Genomic DNA, 18,239 nt, shown 5'->3' with positions numbered 1-18,239 from the left:
CAGAAAATTGGCTGAAAACTGAGGAAGTAAGGTGAATCGTATAGACCATTACGGCAAGGCTGGGACGGTCCATTTGGTAAAGTAAATCCGTTGGGCATCTTTCTTCGCCTTTAGACAATAATTCTGATGGCAAAAGAGTCAAACGGGACAGGCAAATCTTGTGTAGTTAGTGTGTAGTGTAGTCAATAGTTTTGTTGTGTGTGTCAGAACAATGAGGCGACTGCTGAATGTTACAGGTGTTACAGCAGTGACACATCTCCTGTTGTCAGGCCTGCAGGTATCAGGCTTTTGATGTTCTCCTTTATCTCATAGTGGACAGAAATTATTTTTTGGAGTGGCGGAAATAATTTGTGTGGCATCAAATTTGATGCAGGACAGCTGATTGTTCTGTAAATAGCTTGAAATGTTTGTTTTAAAAAAACGCCTTGGCTGCATTTTTAGGTAAACAGCTGCAAAAAACTTTGTTGTTTGCAAAACTCAGTCATTATATACTGTATTTTGCAGACAGAGAGTTACAGTACTCTCTCCCAGACCACAGACTCATAATACAAGTCAGAGCTTTATTAAAAAAAAAAAAAGAGTTGTGTTTTCAAAATTGGAGTTCAAGTTATTTTTACTTCCAATAGTGTTAACATACTACACAGGTCATGAACAAGATTTTTTAAATTTTTCATTGTAAGTGGGCTAAAGCAGTTAATTAAAAGTAGTCTAACATAAATGCTGTAATTTGATTATTTTAATAAACCATGTAACTTGGATGGATTCGATGCTGGCGTGACCACAGTGCACAACGTCTGATGTTGCTCACAGTGGTCCAAGGGACCGCTCAGGGAGTTTGTGTGTTCGCTCAGACACGTGAAAAATTAGAAGGAACATTGGTAATGATGGTTTTAACTCTCTGAGAGGAAACAGGACAGAGTGTGTTTGCAGAAGTGTGTTTCCACATTGCGTGACACAACCACTCCATTAAACCATCCCCTGATCCTGTACTTGATAAGGCTATTTTGAAAATGTATAGGCAAATGTCATTTCAAACTTCTCCTTTCTATCGCAGTCTAATTTTACTGTTGCCTCAGCAATCATGGTTTACGTAAAGTATGAAACAAAAGACTTTGGTGAAGGTTTTCTGTGTTTAAAAAAGTGTTTACATAATACACATTCATGACAGTCTGCACAGTTTTAAAAGAAAAAAAATAGAATCACCAATTAACCTAACCTAACTCTTATGACTGTATGACTTTTAACTGTGGGAGGAAACCAGAATTCCCAGAAAGAAACCACAAGCGAGATTGTGGATTTGAACCCAGGACCTTCTTGTTGTCCACCACGCCACCGATCCAGGTGTAGCAAGAGTAGGAAAGCTATGATTTTTAGGCTTGATGAAGAATTTTCTGTACGTTTTTGTCCTTGACAGGTTACACCACAAAAAATAGCAATAGCATACACGTGGTGTGTGTGTAGTCGTCTGTATAACTCCAGAAAAGAGGCGTGTCCCATTATAGTTAAGATGAGAAACTTCAACTCAGTTTCAGTTGTTGTATACTTTGTTGGTGCTCACAGGGTAGAGCGTGTAAGAAGTAGTAGAGTATATTTGGAATGGATCAAAAGTTAAGAGGTTGGTGCAGTTTATTTTATTATATATTTTATTTATAATACAGTTGGTACATCAAAGAATTTAAAAAGTAGGAAAGTGTAATGTATATAATTTTCTTCTGAATCAGTAATATACAAAATTGTTGAAAAAGAAGCATTTGTAATATATTTATATTAGGGTTAGGGTTTGTAAAATATTTTTTACAAAGCCCTATGTCTGTTTTACTGCTCATGAACTGACATGAACTGAGAGTACCGAGTTCAGAAGTAATCAAGTACAAATACTTTGTTACTGTACTTGAGTATAATTTTTAGGTATCTGTACTTTGAGTATTTATTTTTCTGACAATGTTTTACTTTTCTTCACTGTATTTTAAAACAAATATCTAATTTCTGCTCCTTACATTTTCAGAATGGGCACAGGAGTGTCATACTCAGGGCTTAAAATTGGTTGGTTTTTTTTGCTTTTGCTTTTTTAGAAGTCCATAAGCTGCGGTTGTGCCGGTGTCATGCCAAGGTAGTTATTCCCTACAGAATATATCAGGCTGACCCTGCCACAATCTGTTCCCCCTGTCAAAATCACTGACAAACAGGATCACACATTCTTTCAGCTAAAGAAATATGTTTTACAAAAATAAAAAAAGACAATAGTTTTTGGTAATGTACTCAGAAAGGTGTATTTTTGTTTCCAGCTGGCATACTTTTGGCAATGTGGAACAATCAAAGCAAATAGTATTTTGTTTTTTAGGATGTCTGGAAATTAACACAAAGCCATTTACTTGTTGAGAATGTGGTATGCTGAGCATTAAAGTTTATATGAATAGGCTTTACACAGACATGATTATCCATTTATTTGGCAAGAAGTCTTTGGTTTGTTGAAATAACCCCGCTCAATACCTCATGAGAAAGGACTAAAAGCACAATTTTCTGTTTAAACTAGAGATGGATCGATCCGATATTACGTATCTTATTAACACTTATTTAACACTCGCCCCAGTGTTTTGTTTTGTTTTTTTGGGTTTTTTTCATCATCAAGTTAATATTGAAATTAACTTTTGATTCATATCTAATGAGCGTTACAGTCAAATGACTAGTACTAATATATCACAAAAAAGCATCTTTAGAATGATCAAACTATTATCTCTCTGACTATTAATCTTTGGTTTTGTCTATGCTTGCAGAAGCGAGTAAAGAAGGAAAACAAGAATGGATGAAAAGAGTGAAAACAGAATTTCAAAATGGCCCACTTGCATCAAATGCTGTGTTTGGCCTTATTTTGACGGTCCTGGAAAGGTTGGTGGAGACAGAGTTTGAGTGCCCCTGTAAAGGGAAATGCTGGAATGGTTGGTTTGTGGCTGCATTCTTCATCGTTCCAGGGATTTTGGCCTTTGCGCTGATGGCTTCAGTTCAAGAACCCAAGTGTTCTTGTGACAAAGACAATGCAAAGAGAATCTTTCACTGCTTTGTCCCTGCATTTGTGTGGATGATCCTGTTGGTCGTTGATGGCCGCTACATTGCGTGTGCAATGACTGATTGGTCAGGCAGGTATGTAACTGCTGACAAAGCTGCCCCACTGAAGTGGTGTGAACCAGAAAATGGTACCTTATATTGGGATAGACTGAAGGAATCTCAGGACTGGTACTTTCACTCTCAGGTAAATAAAATTTGTGTTTTTTAAAGTGGTAAGGAAAATTGATATGTAAAATGAAATAATGTGTTCCCTACAAAATGTGGTAATCCACCATTTATGACATGTTTGATTCTAAATGAGTTTATTTTTTCATTCTTTATCTCTGTTCCTTGTTTTAGTGGGGTGGACTTATCTTGGCCTTGGTCTTGGTCTTGGGCTTGGTCTTCTTGGTCTACCTGATCATAAAATGCACCATGAAAAAATCTCCTGAACAAGAGCAATCCAATCCTCCTGCACAAAGTCAACCCAGTCTCCATGCTCCTCCAGGTACCTGTTCACTTTAACCTGTATTCAGTAGAAATGATAACAATGATTACTAAAACAATTTACAACCTTTTTGTCTTTAAATGTCATGAATTTCACACACAAAAAGTATTACTGGAATGTTATGATATGATATTAATTGACATTAATTAAGTGACATTGTTGACTGTATCCTGATTGTATATTATTTTTTTAAGTAATAATGAGAAATTATTGTGTTTTATGCTTTGGTTTGCGCACATGTGCTGGCAGGAGGGCAGGAGAGAAAGATGATGATGATTCTAAGGGCCCATGAGTAAGAGTCCATTAGTCATTATTATTATGAAAATTAATAACTGATCACCAAAAAATAATGTTTGCTTCACAGTGTCCCTCACCTGACCCTGAGCGCTCGACCTGTACCTCTGCAGGAGAAGGAGACAATAGAATAGCTATATTGAAAGTGAAGTCTGTGTTTCAAAAAAGTGAGACAGGTGGAAATTACACTCAAAGGAAGTCTCCATGAAAGACTTTCCTAGTGTTAGTTTGCTTAATTTCTAACACAAAATAATGTTTTGTGTTATTTTAGCCAACATGTAATCAGTGCAGACAGACCCTTTGTACATATGTATACTAAAATACTTTTTCCTGCATCTGCCAACCTGCTGCCAAACAGATGAAACTATCCCGCTACAGCAGTCCTGACACCAACCCCACTGATAAGTGAAGAAGCATAGGTGAGTTCTTTTATGTCAAACAATGTTTCTAACTGGCAGGAAGCCGCTTGGGAACTTTATTTATTTTTTAATAGTTTTGATAATAATAATAATAATAATAATAATAATGCATTATAACCCACACAGAGGATTTGTGGACGAGTGTGTATTGTTTTGCATATATTTAGCACAATTCAGTAAGATGTTTTACGCCATTTAAAAGTTACAAATATTTGTAGTCGGTGTACAGTACAAATCAAAATAATGTTCAAAAAAGATATGTAACAAATGGCGTGCACATATCTCATCAAGCTTGCAAAAAATAAAAATAAATCTATTTATCAAAGCAAAATATTGATTTTGGAATATTAAAGTGGTGGGCCCAAAGTGATATATTTTTGTTTCCTTAGGTGTGTCATCCTTCATTCAGTAGCCAAGAGAATATTGGAGGCCAAGAGATAAAAGTCCACGTTTTGAGAGGTGGAGGTGGAAATGGTCAGACGTATATCAACTAGGAAATTGTAATTTTCATCTGCTTAGGAGGGTTGTGTTTGGGACTTTAATAAACTTTTACTTACTTTTTTCTGCAGGATATTGCATCCACACAGCCTTGCTTCCCCTTTTCTCATTTTTTCTATTTGATTAAAGAAATGCAAAGTCTATATGTGTGTTCACAAGTTAAAACTGTCTTTTCATCCTACAAGTTAACAAACTTTTGATAAATCTTTAGATTTAGGTAGCTTAGATGCTGTTGAAGTGCAGACTTTCAGCTTTAATTCAGTGGGTTGAAAAAAAAGATTTGATAAAAGGAACTAAAGGATTTCTTGACACATTCTCTTCATTTCAGAGGCTCAAAAGTAATTGGACAAATTAAATAACTAAAAATAAAATGTTCATTTCTAATACTTAGTTGAAAATGCTTTCCTGGTGTGGAGATACAGAAATCATTTTACTGCTACAATATAACCTGCATCATTAACATTGCATTAATAATATAATCTACAGCATTGATATTGCATTAAAGATGTTTATTAAAGTCACTGGTACCATATTAACCTTTTATTACAGGTGCAACCATAATTATTTTATACACACATTGCATGTTTGTGCTCATTGAGAATGGATGCTCAGTCTATTAAAGAAGGTTTCAAGCTTTGTGAAGCGCTATGTCTTCACAATCGATTGTGTAGGTGACTTGGAGCACAGAAGGATTGCATACACACTTACAAAACACATATAATCCAGAAACCTGCCAGGCCGAAGGCCTGAAATTCATTTAGCTTCTAGCTGCATTTCAGTTTGCTCAGTAACAGATGACAGAAGACGAGTCAAGAAAAAGGACAAGCCCTCAGGGACCATCTAGGCTTGCAACTTACTGCCATGTATGGAAAAAGGAACTTCTGTGTCTGTTTTTAGAGATTTAAGATGAACCATTTACTATAATCGATGTATTTGATGTGTAATTGACGCGAAAAGGGGCGTAAACCCTGATGTTATAAAAGCATTTACAAGTGTATTCTTAGCAGGAGACGTATGCTAATGTGATGCTGTGTACTTCTTCTCCTGCGTGTGTTTTAATAAACTCATTGTTTGATTGCACTCTTCTGGGCCTCTGTTGGTTTGTTCCATTGCTCAACATTTTTGAATTCGGGACACTGGCAATGACACCTTTATTACACAAGTATGAGGGAGAGCACAACACTAACAAAGAGAAACACCGGGATTAAATACGTTGACAGATAATGAGGAGAATGAGACACAGAAGGAGAGCACAGCTGGGAATAATTAGGCAGGACGAAACAAGGGAAGCAAAACTAGAAACACTGACATGAGACACGGACCTTTAAAGTAAAACAGGAAACACCCCGACTGAACTCTAGACACGTAAACTTAAAAACTGTTAAGTTTCAGAACATAGAGACCTGAACAGTGGGACAGAAAGGCACAGAGTAGACACAACATGGAACAGAGGGAAGCCACATAACAAAACCTAAGAACTAAAACTGTAAAGCCATAATCGAACCTGTAACAATGAAAACTACAATAATCAAAACAGCACAACAAAGGACTCAGAACATAAACCATAATATAAAATATCAAAACACAAGAGACTCAAAATGGGTCACAATGACCTAGAACCATGACACTAGGGTGCTTTAGCTTTTTTTTGTTTGTTTGTTTTTGTTCATTGTCCATCTGTATTATGAAACGCCTAAATAGCTACTATTGTAGCTATTTCTCAGATTAAGGATGGTTTCATCCACATGGTGCTTTGACTGCATGTTCTCTATTCACAGCAAAATCTTCCAAATGCAAGCACCACACCTCAAATGAACTCCAGGCTTTTTATTTGCTTAACTGATAATGATATAACGTCCCTTTAAAAAGACATAGGCCCTTTGAAAAAAGGGTGTCACATGTTAAGAAGCTGAAACCCCTAAACCATTCATCCAATTTCAATGTGGATACCTTCAAATGACAGCTGAGAGTCTACACATTATGTCCACATCTGTTATATAACTATAATTGGAATATGTTTTGGTTAACAGGTAAAAACAACAACAACAACTTGTGTCCAAATATATATTAACCTAACTGTAAATGGCACTTCGACCTTGATAGATCAAAATGACATAACAGGAAACCAGTGAAAACCAAAACCACAACAAAAATAAGAAATTAAATTGAATCACATGCTGATCCTATTTATGTCATAATGTGGCTCATTAATGTGGCTGTCTATGTGACACTAGATCCTGGGGGATCCTATCCTGGATCAAGGGATCCCTTGGACAATCTGGATGGATTTGGCAGCATCAAATGCATAAAACAAAATGTCCCAGAAGCTGTCAAATGGATTCAGGTGTGGGGAAAGTGAGGGCCTGAGATCAATGCTTTCACCATCCGGAAACTACCTACACACTCTGGCTACAAGAGACCTGTACCAGGAAGAACTCAGGGATATGGAATAGAATAGAGTAGAATAGAGTAGAATAGAATAGAATATCTCTTTATTGCATTTTACATGTATAACAAAATTATGGACCAGGACTCATAATGGGTCTGAAGATTTACCAGAAGTCAAGGTACTGTTGGCTGACACACTGAGGTCTGTGCAACCCTTCAAAGATATGTTTTCTCAGACTATCACCGGACCACTTGTAAAACCAGTCATGCTAAAAGAAGCAAAACTATCTTCATTTTTCTAAGGATTGCACAAAAATGTTCTTAGAGGCTCTTACATAATTGTAAAATAAAACTAGACTGATTATCAAATTTAACAGCAACAAGGGGCAGGAGAAAAGGGATGTTATTGAAGTCTTAAGAAGAAAATGAAACTAAACCAGTCAGTTATAAAAATAAGTTCAGAGTGCAGAGCATCTAAAAAGAGCCCTGCATAAAAGCACTGACAGGTTGGTGTGATCTAGTTTCGTCTTTAAATATATATTGCTGTTGTGGTTTGTACATCAGTAGCACAGCATAGGAACATGTATATTAAGTTATGTCAACATTCCAAATATAGACTAAATCAAAGTTAACAAAATGATTAAAAAAGAACAAGTTATAGTTCATATCTTTATTATAAGATGTAAGTCTGTATTAATACTTTTAGTCCATGTTGGTTAATGAACAACATTAGTTGCAGGTCTGATTAAATGCTAAACAGAAGCAGAGAAATGGTTCTAATAAAAATGCAACTTAGATTTCCACTGTTGGTTATTATTATTAAAATCAACTTTCTTCTTTCACACTAACTTTCTCAAAATAAAAAGATTGAGGTACTGCAGTTTTTTTAGTAGTTGTAGGCCTTTTCACCTCAGTTCATTTGTAAATTCTGAGCAGTACAGTCAGAGCAAAGACATTGAATCATTTGTTTAATCATTTGTTAAAAGATAAATTTGATCTTTTTTCTTCTTTTGCAGATACAAGTAAAGAGATGTCAAAACGCTGGTATTCCACCTTGAGAGAAACAGTTAAAAGTCCTAATGTGTGTCCTAATATGGTTGTCAGTGTGCAGAAAGAACTAGAGGATGAGAAGCTTTATTTTCAGGTTTAGAAGTGCAGACATGAGACGCAGGAAGCAGCCTCGTTGTCAGTTTTCTATTGCACACAGGAAACTACAACTTCCTGCCCCAGGGCGGATGTGGCTACAATGTAGCTGCCATCACCAGTGCGTGAATGTGTGTGTGAGTGGGTGGATGACTGAATGTGTAAAGCGCTTTGGGGTCCTTAGGGACTAGTAAAGCGCTATACAAATACAGGCCATTTACCATTTCTGTTCTTATAAGTTTAGCAGGACTGCTTACTTTTGCTTTTGTACATGTTGAGGTGTTAAATGGTCATGCCTAAATGGAGTGACTTGAGATGTCATTGAAAGGTCGCATCCCATACTGTCTTGATCAGGCTGTGTGCAGGTAAGAATTGGACCCAAACGCAAACTCACGGGAAACAGGACTGAACTCAAACTACAGCTTTATTGCTGACAGAAGGGAAAGGTGATACAAAATAAAATAAAACTAAACTGGAAGATTCTAAGGGAACTGACTCACGAGGAAACACACGGTGGGCCACACAGTTAACTAAGAACGCTGGGTCAAAATGACCCAGGACCATGACATGTACAGGGCAACTGAAAAGTTTGATAAGTAACCATGCCATATATGGTGTCAGGAACACACACACATATACACACACAGACAAGCTTACACATGCGTGCCTTAAAACTGTCATGTGGTTACCCAAACTGTGTATAACTGCTGTCAATAAATAGAGCAAAAGAGGGAAGTCAAGAATTTAAAAACTATAAGGCATAAAAGTGGAACATAAAGGTGTAAAAGGTCGGCGAGGTATGAAGGTGCCAATCCATTTAAAGCTTTGTAGGTGAGCAGCAGAAGCTTAAAATCTGCTCGAACCTGACAAGGTAGCCAATGAAGAGATCTCCGTACAGGGGCGTGTCAACTTAGAACAACCTGGATTTACCCTAGTTATTAATTTTAATGATTCCCATAACTTTGGACTTTTTGTCATGGCCCTGGCTCTGTGACCCAGGGATCATGTGTTATTTTTTAGTTTAATTAATATTATGAGTTCTATTCGTCTTTCTTGATCGTTTATGGTTGTGTCTATAGTGTAATCTGCTAATCTGCTGGGTAAAGGGTGCAGCATCGGAAGGGAGGGGGGATGAGTGTGTGCAAATGAGATATGAACTGGCAACAGAGCAGATCAACTCATGAGAAAAATGTTTACGGAGGTCATAGAGCAAAGGAGACCATGGTTGTATAGACTTCACCACAAGAGGACTTCATTTTGCAATCATGAGTCCCCCCCTGCTGGTCATAAGAAGAATAGTGAACCGTCATTTTTATCCCTCAGCCTGGAAAGGCTGATGGGGTATTGTCTAGCAGCATAGATATGCAAGTTTTGTGATGTGACACGGGACTTTGAAAAGGCTCAGGGGCAGCACTGGTGAACGCCAGGATTGGTCTAATAGCCAGCACTGCAAACTGGCTTCACTTTTAAGCACTGCTTCCAGCCAAGAATGATACCATATATGCCCCATAGCTGCAGAAAAGGCTAACATTGTTATCTTTTTACAAAAAAACAGCTGAACATGAGAGGTTTTTGGACAAATTTTGTGTTTTCCATTCTTTAAGCACCGGTTTGAGCACCATTTAAGCACCGGCACCGTTTCAAAAGTACCGGTTTGGCACCGGTATCGGATAAAACCTAAACGATACCCATTCCTAGTCTTAAGTATTTTTTTTTCTCTAGTTGTTATAATTTTATTAGCAAGAAATTCAACAACGGTTTTTAAAGTGGTCAATGAAAATACACCAACCTTTTGGCCTTTGAGCCATTCCAGATATACTCCACTGCTCTTTAGATGCTCTCCACTTTGAAATGATTAGCTGGATTTTCTTCTAAACCATATTGAGACACGCCCCTCTTCTTCTCTTTGTAGTTTCACTTCATATTTAATGTTGAGAAACATTATTTTACAAGATATGTGTTGTTGTGTGTCTGCAAATATTTCTGTGCAACTTTTAGAGTAATTGAGACACCTTTCTATTCAGGTTAGCTGACAGTGCGACAGTTTAGTACTACATCAGTGCATTTTGCCCATAGACTGTTTATAGAATATGGGCACAGCTTAATCAATGGAAAAAACACAAACTTTGTCCAAAAACCTCTCATATTTAACTGTTTTCCACTTTTTCTTTGGTCATTTTAGCCTTTTTGGCCAGGGTGAAGGGAGTATCTGCCATCAAACAAGAAGACAGCCGCATGTAGCTACGATGGTGTTTGCTAGTTCACCTTACATGCATTAATGTAATAACGTGGTTAGCCTACTCAACCTAAATTACACACGAACAACATTAAGCTACTCACGCAGAGAAGAACGGCTGCTGCTGCCATCATCATCCGTCATCATTTCTGCTACACTAGCAGGGCTAGGGGCTAGGGGCCAGGACTGTACTCTTCGGGTTTTTGGGGGATGTTGCAAACTCCGGGTCCGATAACAGGCAACCCACAAGCAGTAGATGTGCTCGGTGTGAGGTCTCGCAGCAAGCTATCAAATACGGCGCATTTCTCGGCTTTAAAAAAGAACGCTATGCATCGCCAGGTGTTTCATCAGATTTGAGGTGTTACCTCCTTTGACAGTATCAGCTTAAAGCACTTGTTGCAGGCTGCGGAGTTTGCATATTTTGCTGTGAAGTACAGCCAGACTTTTGACCGCTTCGCCTTGGGCATTTTTAATCTGTAGCTCTGCTCTAAAAGAACGTACGTACCTGGACCCGCCTACTATCCTCTGAAACGTAAAATGATTGGCTAGAATCTAAAGCGTATCATTCCATACCAGTTGGTGGCGGTAATGCACCTTTCAGTTGTTTGCCAACCGCCAATACAAATGTAAGGAAGAAGAAAGTATCACAGCTCAGGAAAAAAAGCACCGAAATGTGCGCTGCTTTCCGGTCTGGTTACTACCGTTTATGTCATCATGGCACCGGATACCGGTACCCATCCCTACTTAAGACTGCTTCTCTTCTACTGACCTCCGTTTTAGACCCCATTACTTTATTTCATCTATCTTAACCATCTCACTGTACTACATTATTCCAATGGAGCACATTGCTCTCAGACTGTGGGCTTACTTTGTGCTTCCTAGAGTTTCCAAAAGCAAGAATCTTCAGTCCTTCTGTGGAACCAGATTCCTTAGGTTTCCTTTTGATAAAATTTATAGTTACAGCTGAATTAAGTGACTCTGACCACCGATTAGATAGGCTGCTGGAGGACTTTCCATCACGTACTATGCACTTCTTCTCTACTCCCCATGTCTTTATGTGCTAGTAAATGGTAAAGGGTAAATGGCCTGTATTTGTATAGCGCTTTTACTAGTCCCCTAGGGACCCCAAAGCGCTTTACACACTCAGTCATCCACCCATTCACACACACATTCATACACTGGCGGAGGCAGCTACAGTTGTAGCCACAGCTGCCCTGGGGCAGACTGACAGAAGCGAGGCTGCCATATTGTGCCATCGGCCCTTCTGGCCACTGCATGTTATTCACTCTGCCTCACAGTTTGCATTGTGTCCTTGTCTCTCTGTGTCTCGTTTATTGTATTTTCTTCCCCCTCAGCCCCCAACTAGTTGTGAAGATGGCTGCTCCCTCCCTGAGCCTGGTTCTGCCAGAGGTTTTTTCCTAGTAAAGAATTGTTTTTCCTTCCAACCATGGGGAGTGCTGCTCATAAAGGATTGTCTCATTATCTAATATTGCAGGATCTTTGCATTACAACACAAAGAAACTTGAGGTGGCTGTTGTGGCGTTATGTTGGTGCCATGGAAACAGAATTTAATTGAGTGTTGGACCCTCCCCTGGTGGACACTGTAAAATATAATACAACCTCAAAGTATATTGATGAAGAATTCTATTTTATTATTATGGCTGTTTCTTTTACAGTCTGTTATGCGTTGTGGTTTTTTTGCTAACTCCTTTATACTTATTTCTTAGAACAACTTATTTTCTTTGCTGTGTTTTTGATATGATTGTTTTCATATTTGTAGATAAAATAAAAACCATGTTTTGAACAGTACACATGTCCCTGTTAGTCCTTTGCCTACTCTGCCCCTCACACATCACTGCTTCCTTACAATGATACTGTCTTTTATCAGCATGACTGTCCTGAATTGATGATGAATTAGTGTATTTTTTATCACTTTTGTGCTTTTCATTTATTTGTTTTTTAAAGATGTATTTGTATGTGTAGGTTTATTGTGACATTAAATTGAACCTATCAGCCTCTCAGAGGCTTGCTATTTTCTGCCTTACCTTATTTCCATCTGAGGTTCAGAACATTATGCCCCTCTATCTTTCAACAATGAAGTATCATAAAAGGCATTTTGTTGTGTATTACCTTCATGGGCCAGCAGGTGTCTCCAAATCCTCATCAACTTGTTCTGGGTGTCCCAGCTTCTCTTTCAAAACCAACATAGTTTATGGAGAGGTGTAATGCGGGCAAAGAAAAGGGCTCTTCTAATTAGATTTTCCATAAACTAGATCCTTAAATAATGTAATGAGTTTACAGCCTAAGAGTTCAAACACTAAATTTACTCAGCCTTCTGTCTCCAGGCAGCATACAGAGACATTGTTTGAAGACAAATCCAGTCACGTCTCTGCTCTTACTTGATCTTTGATCCAGAGGTAAAGCAAGGCCTGGGCTGCCATCAGCTGACTGTCTTTCTAGAATGATTTCATGAGCAGTAAACTGACACCTTACTGGCAAGAGCGGCCCTCTGGGTATGACTGAGAGTTCAACTCTCTTTAAAGAGACAGAAAGTGCACCACAAAATGTTACTTTGAGTGGATATATTCAATGTCTAATCTGCTCTTTTATATATATATATATATATATATATATAGGAAACAAGACTCCAAATAGTGTTATTACAGTAGCAGATGTACCTTACTACACTGATAATACAAAATTTACACATATTTGCTCACCACGGCGTCTTTAATTCGCTTTAAGATGAACTGAAAACGAAAATGTCAAATCCACATTTAGGGTCATGCTTGGCTTCATATTTATTTAACAAATTGGCTGAGAGGCGACTGTAAAATTAGTCTGGTCTTATCTTTAATAAAAATTACTGGTTTGATAAGACCAGTGATGTTTATTGCCTTTACTCTGGAGGGATTTTTAAAAGAGCAGAACATCACCCGGCTGCAGGGACAAACACCATGAAATGAATGAGTCGTTTTTACATGTCTGTACGTTTTCTTTTAATTGATCTTTAACCATCTTGCTTGTAACAACATTCAGCTACCACATTACAGTCAAACACCGATTACAGTAAAAGAAATTAAACCAACTCTGTCCTGCCTGTGAAACCAGGTAAATAACATCTTTCTTCAGTCCAGATGGTGCCCACAATAGTTTCCCTACATTATAAAGTCACTCCACAATATTAGCTCGTGATGCTCGCATGCCAGCTGATTTCCCTGTACCTCCGCATGGTGGTGGGTTTCAAGGCATCAATGTAATATTTATACAACCCCACAATTATTGGCTGTAAGGAGGCAGATAAATACATCACCTTTAGCAAGAAAACTTTAAAAACTTCAAAGGAGCCTGATGACAGGCAGGGGGTAAAAACAGGAGCTCAGAGGGGCGGTTTCAGGAGTGTTAACAAAAACGGTATTTCCCAAATTCAGTCCACAACAAACTAAGAGCATTCACAGCAGGCAGAAGTCTTTAATCATATCTGTGCAAAGGTCAGACTCTCACAACTTGAATATGAATGCTGAGGGCAGATTCAAAATCAGCACCAGTTCCCACCAAAACTCCACACAGGCTTCATTGCCGTTTCACTTTCATGTAGCTGATATTAGATGAATTTTATTATTCATCGTTTTGAAAATAAAGTATATGGTGATAGCTCTGTTAGTCGAAAATACCAGACACGTTGTCATGGAAAAGAATGAGAGACGACCCATCCTCCCAAGAGATTTTTTTTAAATAATGTGATTAGTATGTACTCGTACAGACTCAACGAAAACAGGACTCTGGTTTTATGTTTGGTCACTTGAACAGCTGCTCAAAACTCATCTGACCTTAACAGGAAGTGAAACTTACAGCAAACACCAGTCTGAGAATATACATTAACCGTCTGTTCAAATGGCCAAACATAAAATCATATTTAATGTGTAATGGCAGAAAAAAAACATTAAAATTACATTAAATATTGTGATCTCGGTGATCTTCTCATGACGTTGCTGACTTGAGGTATGCAATGAGGTCTTGGCGCTCTCCCTTCTTTTTGATGCCAGCAAAGATCATTTTGGTTCCAGGAATGTACTTCTTGGGGTTCTCCAGGTACTCCATCAAAGTGTCCTCGCCCCAAATGATACCTGAGGGAAAATGGTCATCAATGAGTCAAGTAGCAAGCAGGTGACGCCAAGTATCAGTGACCAGTTTAATGTGTGGCTTTAAAGAGGCCACTTTAATAAAAAGCATTTAGCTTGTATACAATCTTTAAGAAAAAAAAGGAATTAAGGAATTAAAGCTGCCATTTATATAAGTCTAGTTTAGACTCAAAACGAATTAACTGAGGTGAAAATAAATGTCACCTAACACTTCCCACTCATTTGCCTGCTTCTTCTGAATGAATCACACTAGAGATTTGTTACAACTCTAAACAGTCTTGTAGCAATTGAATAGTTTATTGTACAAACTGTTTGTGTACTCCAAATATTTAAGTATCTGATGGCTTGCCAGATGACATACTGCTTAGTGTCAGCAGCCTGCGATGTCAAAACAGTCACACTGAGACAATAGCGGAAATTTTAAAGATCCGTCCTTTTGTCCTTGAAAACACCCATAACCTTTAAGAGTACTTCTCTCAAGCGCTTACTGTTGCTAAGCTACGAGAACACGTCTTTATCGCATCTACCATTATCTTGACTGATATCACACACCTGCCCCTTCTTGAGTTTGGAGTTGGGAGGGGAAAGTTACAGAAGGAAGGAAAAGCACCACAGAGGGGCAGTTTTACACAAAGGACTTTGAGCGTGTTGGCCCCCAGCTTCAGCAGGATTTATAGAGAAAACAAATGGCGAGGATGCTAAAAATCGCAGGGATCTTTAGGCCTGTGTGCACAGTGAAAGTGTCATGAGACCTTTTATGAAACCTAAAATGGCTTTGTCAAGTAATCCAACACCATTATAGTCAAAGTGCACTGCATAACATAACGACCTCAGCAGGTTGTTATGTTGTTTTGGGTTTTTTTTTTTTTTTCTATCAGAGCATCCAAGGCAGTGGCAAGAAAGATGTGGCACTCTTCCAAAAAGGGCCACAGGAGATCATTTTATTAACTTCACTTCAAGAGTGAGAAAGACCAGAGATACACCTGCAGGTACAAACTGTGTGTGATTTGAGCTGAAAACCTGCAAGCCTCAAAATGTGAAAACAGAGGAGGATATGAGACTTTTAAAGCCCTAAAGAAAAAGAAAAAAGCTTGACTACTTTTAATATAGATGCTTAAATGGGAATCCTTTGCCTTATTAAAAATAATAAAATGGTTTTAAAAAAAGACAGAAAAAATCTTTAGCTTGTAAGCTACTGAGACAACATATAAACACAAAATAGCCCTTTAAAGACTTCTGAATAAAAAAAACAAAAAAACATTTGTGAACATAGAGGTTTAGATGCAAGTCCTTTGTCTACACACTTAGTCAAGCGAGGCAGTTTACAGAGAAAGTCCCCGAAAATCAATTTGAAATCCTTTAAAATAACTTCGATTTCAGACAATGCCAATCTCCCTTCTTTGGTGATCTATATCCAGCATATAAAGGTATTTATAATCTACTCAGAGACCCAGTGAACTGACCTTTGCTCTTGTTGGCGTCTGTGTAAGTGAAGCCTTCTGCCTGTCCGGTCTTCCGTCCGAACAGACCCCAGAGGTTGGGGCCCACCTTATGCTTGCCACCCTGCTCTACTGTGTGGCATTGAGCACACTTCTGGACAAAAACCTTCTTTCCCTTTTCAACGTCTCCCATAGTTGACTGGAGAAACAAAGCCAACAGGAAAAAGAACAGAATGAGATGAAAATGCAGTTTAAAAAGTAAAAGTATACAGAATTATGAGGGGCTCTTTAAATACACCAGACTGTCTTCTATCCATAGCCCAGTTAGGAAACTTAAAGCTCTAATTTGACCCCAGCGCCATTTTGTGAAGGTCACTTAAGGAGACAACTCCATAACTTTTACCATTTCTTTATCGTCGGCTCTAACTTTACAGTGCATTCAGGTAAGTGATCGCATTGCCCTGTGCGCTGGCACGACGCCGAGATTACCCGGAAAGCTGGCAGAAGCAGCGTAGGAAGCCGAAACTACACCGCCCTTAGAACACGTTGGGCAAGCCACGAAGGGCCTCAGCTCGAGTTACTCCAGGGGGGACAGGTTGCCAGGTTTGGCGAGTAAAGGAGGACCTTTTTAATGATCTTGCGCCATGAGGCAAAAGGTTTACCGAGGGGAGCCAAGGTTAATGTGCTTAGCGGAAATGTGCTGTAATTACTAGAGCACCCGTGGCAGAGATCCGACCGGTGTTTCTGCCATAAAGTCGCTTCTACTTTGAGTTTCGAGGTTAAAAATGATGGTCTATCATCACTGGGGGAAACATTTTAGTGCAACACCACTAACATGACCCCCGGTCCCCCAAAATCCTTCTACCGCCCCCTTTTCGTTAAAACTACCTACAAATCAACATTTTAGTTATCAGCTATCATTAAACGGCTAGTATTTTAGTAATTACACAACATAACGGCTAATTTTCTCATTCTAGTTCTTAAGAGACGAACCGCACCACATCGTTTTCCGCGTAGCCTCCAACATGGCGGCAGCCGGCTGAATGGCATCTCCCTCACGTAATATCAAGGGCATACACCCTTTACAACAAGTATCAACGTGTATTCGCGGTCTACGTGGCATTTTCGCCTGATTTTGACGCTTCGAAACGCTGACTCAAGCTCAGCCTGAACTCAGCTTGGGCCGACCATCGTGCTAGTAGTACGATAAGCCGGGTATGGGTCGCCCACCGGGGCTGTCAAGGATGCTTCAATGTCGGCGTACGGAAATTGCACTTCAAAGCTGCTGTGTTGCCCAAATGTTTTCCCAAATCACAAAAGAGCCCAAGTAAAATGGCTATAACGTTTAAATTACCTTATTATTCCCCCATAGCGGGCAAAGGAATGAGAACACAACCGGGCTATTCACCAACGTGTGCGCTAACTCCCGCTACATGCTACTGTTGCGACTCATATCCTGTTACTTATAATATAACCTCCACTCCCCTGTAAATACATTTATAAAGTATGAAATCTTACCTTTTTATGAGAAGATGTCGGGTTAAAAATACTCTACTGTAGGTAAGTAACCGTCTCAGCCTCGGCCGACAAGCGGTTTGTGACGGTCGCAAAGAAGGTCACTTCACTTTAAAGGCACCGGCTTTCGACGTCATCACAGCCAATCACGTGCCGCGAGATGACCGCTTAACCATTACGTGTCGTATAGTATCATTTCTATATGTTTTTTTGTTTTCAGTTTTATTTGTCATATGCAAGTTAGCACAAGGTCAACATCACAATGAAATGTATTTGACGAGTAGAAGATAGTCACTCAGCAGAAAGGTACAGTAGAAGAAAAATAAATAAATTAAAAATAAATAGAAATATAGTAAAGAGCAAAATATCAATATCCTCATCCATGTCATAGCTTTACTTTTATATAAAGAAGTCGTTTTCTTTTTATGAAAAAAAAAAATTAAACACAGAAAACACTAATATCGTGTCTATATGTAAAGTTTTACCAAGAACGCAGCAAGTCTTGTTATGTATGTGTGTACACGCAAGGCGACGAGGCTGAGAGCAAGAAAACGAAAGGGAGTTTTAGCACAGGTCCCAAGAATCTTGTCGCATTTCCTCCAGAGCCTTTATGGG

At 38.7% G+C, this 18,239-nt stretch overlaps 2 protein-coding genes across 3 annotated transcripts; one reads left to right on the top strand and one right to left on the bottom strand.

Moving 5' to 3' along the window:
- Positions 1–2,764: 2,764 nt before the first annotated feature.
- On the top strand, positions 2,765–7,120 carry LOC148099891 (uncharacterized). Its single transcript, XM_087850497.1, has 3 exons — positions 2,765–3,247; positions 3,403–3,550; positions 6,996–7,120. Exons 1-3 carry the CDS (start codon positions 2,765–2,767, stop codon positions 7,118–7,120), a joined length of 756 nt encoding a protein of 251 aa, XP_087706623.1.
- Positions 7,121–13,502: 6,382 nt separating this feature from the next.
- On the bottom strand, positions 13,503–17,779 carry LOC102776071 (cytochrome c). Of its 2 annotated transcripts, none has more exons than XM_006783512.3 (3): positions 17,628–17,779; positions 16,134–16,308; positions 13,503–14,655 (listed from the first exon to the last, which is right to left on the bottom strand). In XM_006783512.3, exons 2-3 carry the CDS (start codon positions 16,300–16,302, stop codon positions 14,510–14,512), a joined length of 315 nt encoding a protein of 104 aa, XP_006783575.1. In that variant the 5' UTR covers positions 16,303–16,308; positions 17,628–17,779; the 3' UTR covers positions 13,503–14,509. The 2 variants fall into 2 exon arrangements, with proteins under 2 accessions (XP_006783575.1, XP_035760736.1); XM_035904843.2 differs by lacking the exon at positions 17,628–17,779 and adding an exon at positions 16,513–16,656.
- Positions 17,780–18,239: the final 460 nt, after the last annotated feature.

Source organism: Neolamprologus brichardi, chromosome 13 (genome assembly GCF_056152115.1).
Source record: "Neolamprologus brichardi isolate AB-2024 chromosome 13, ASM5615211v1, whole genome shotgun sequence".
NCBI classification, from domain to species: domain Eukaryota; kingdom Metazoa; phylum Chordata; class Actinopteri; order Cichliformes; family Cichlidae; genus Neolamprologus; species Neolamprologus brichardi.
Note: the sequence above shows the minus strand (reverse complement) of the source record. Positions and strands in the feature narration are given on the sequence as shown.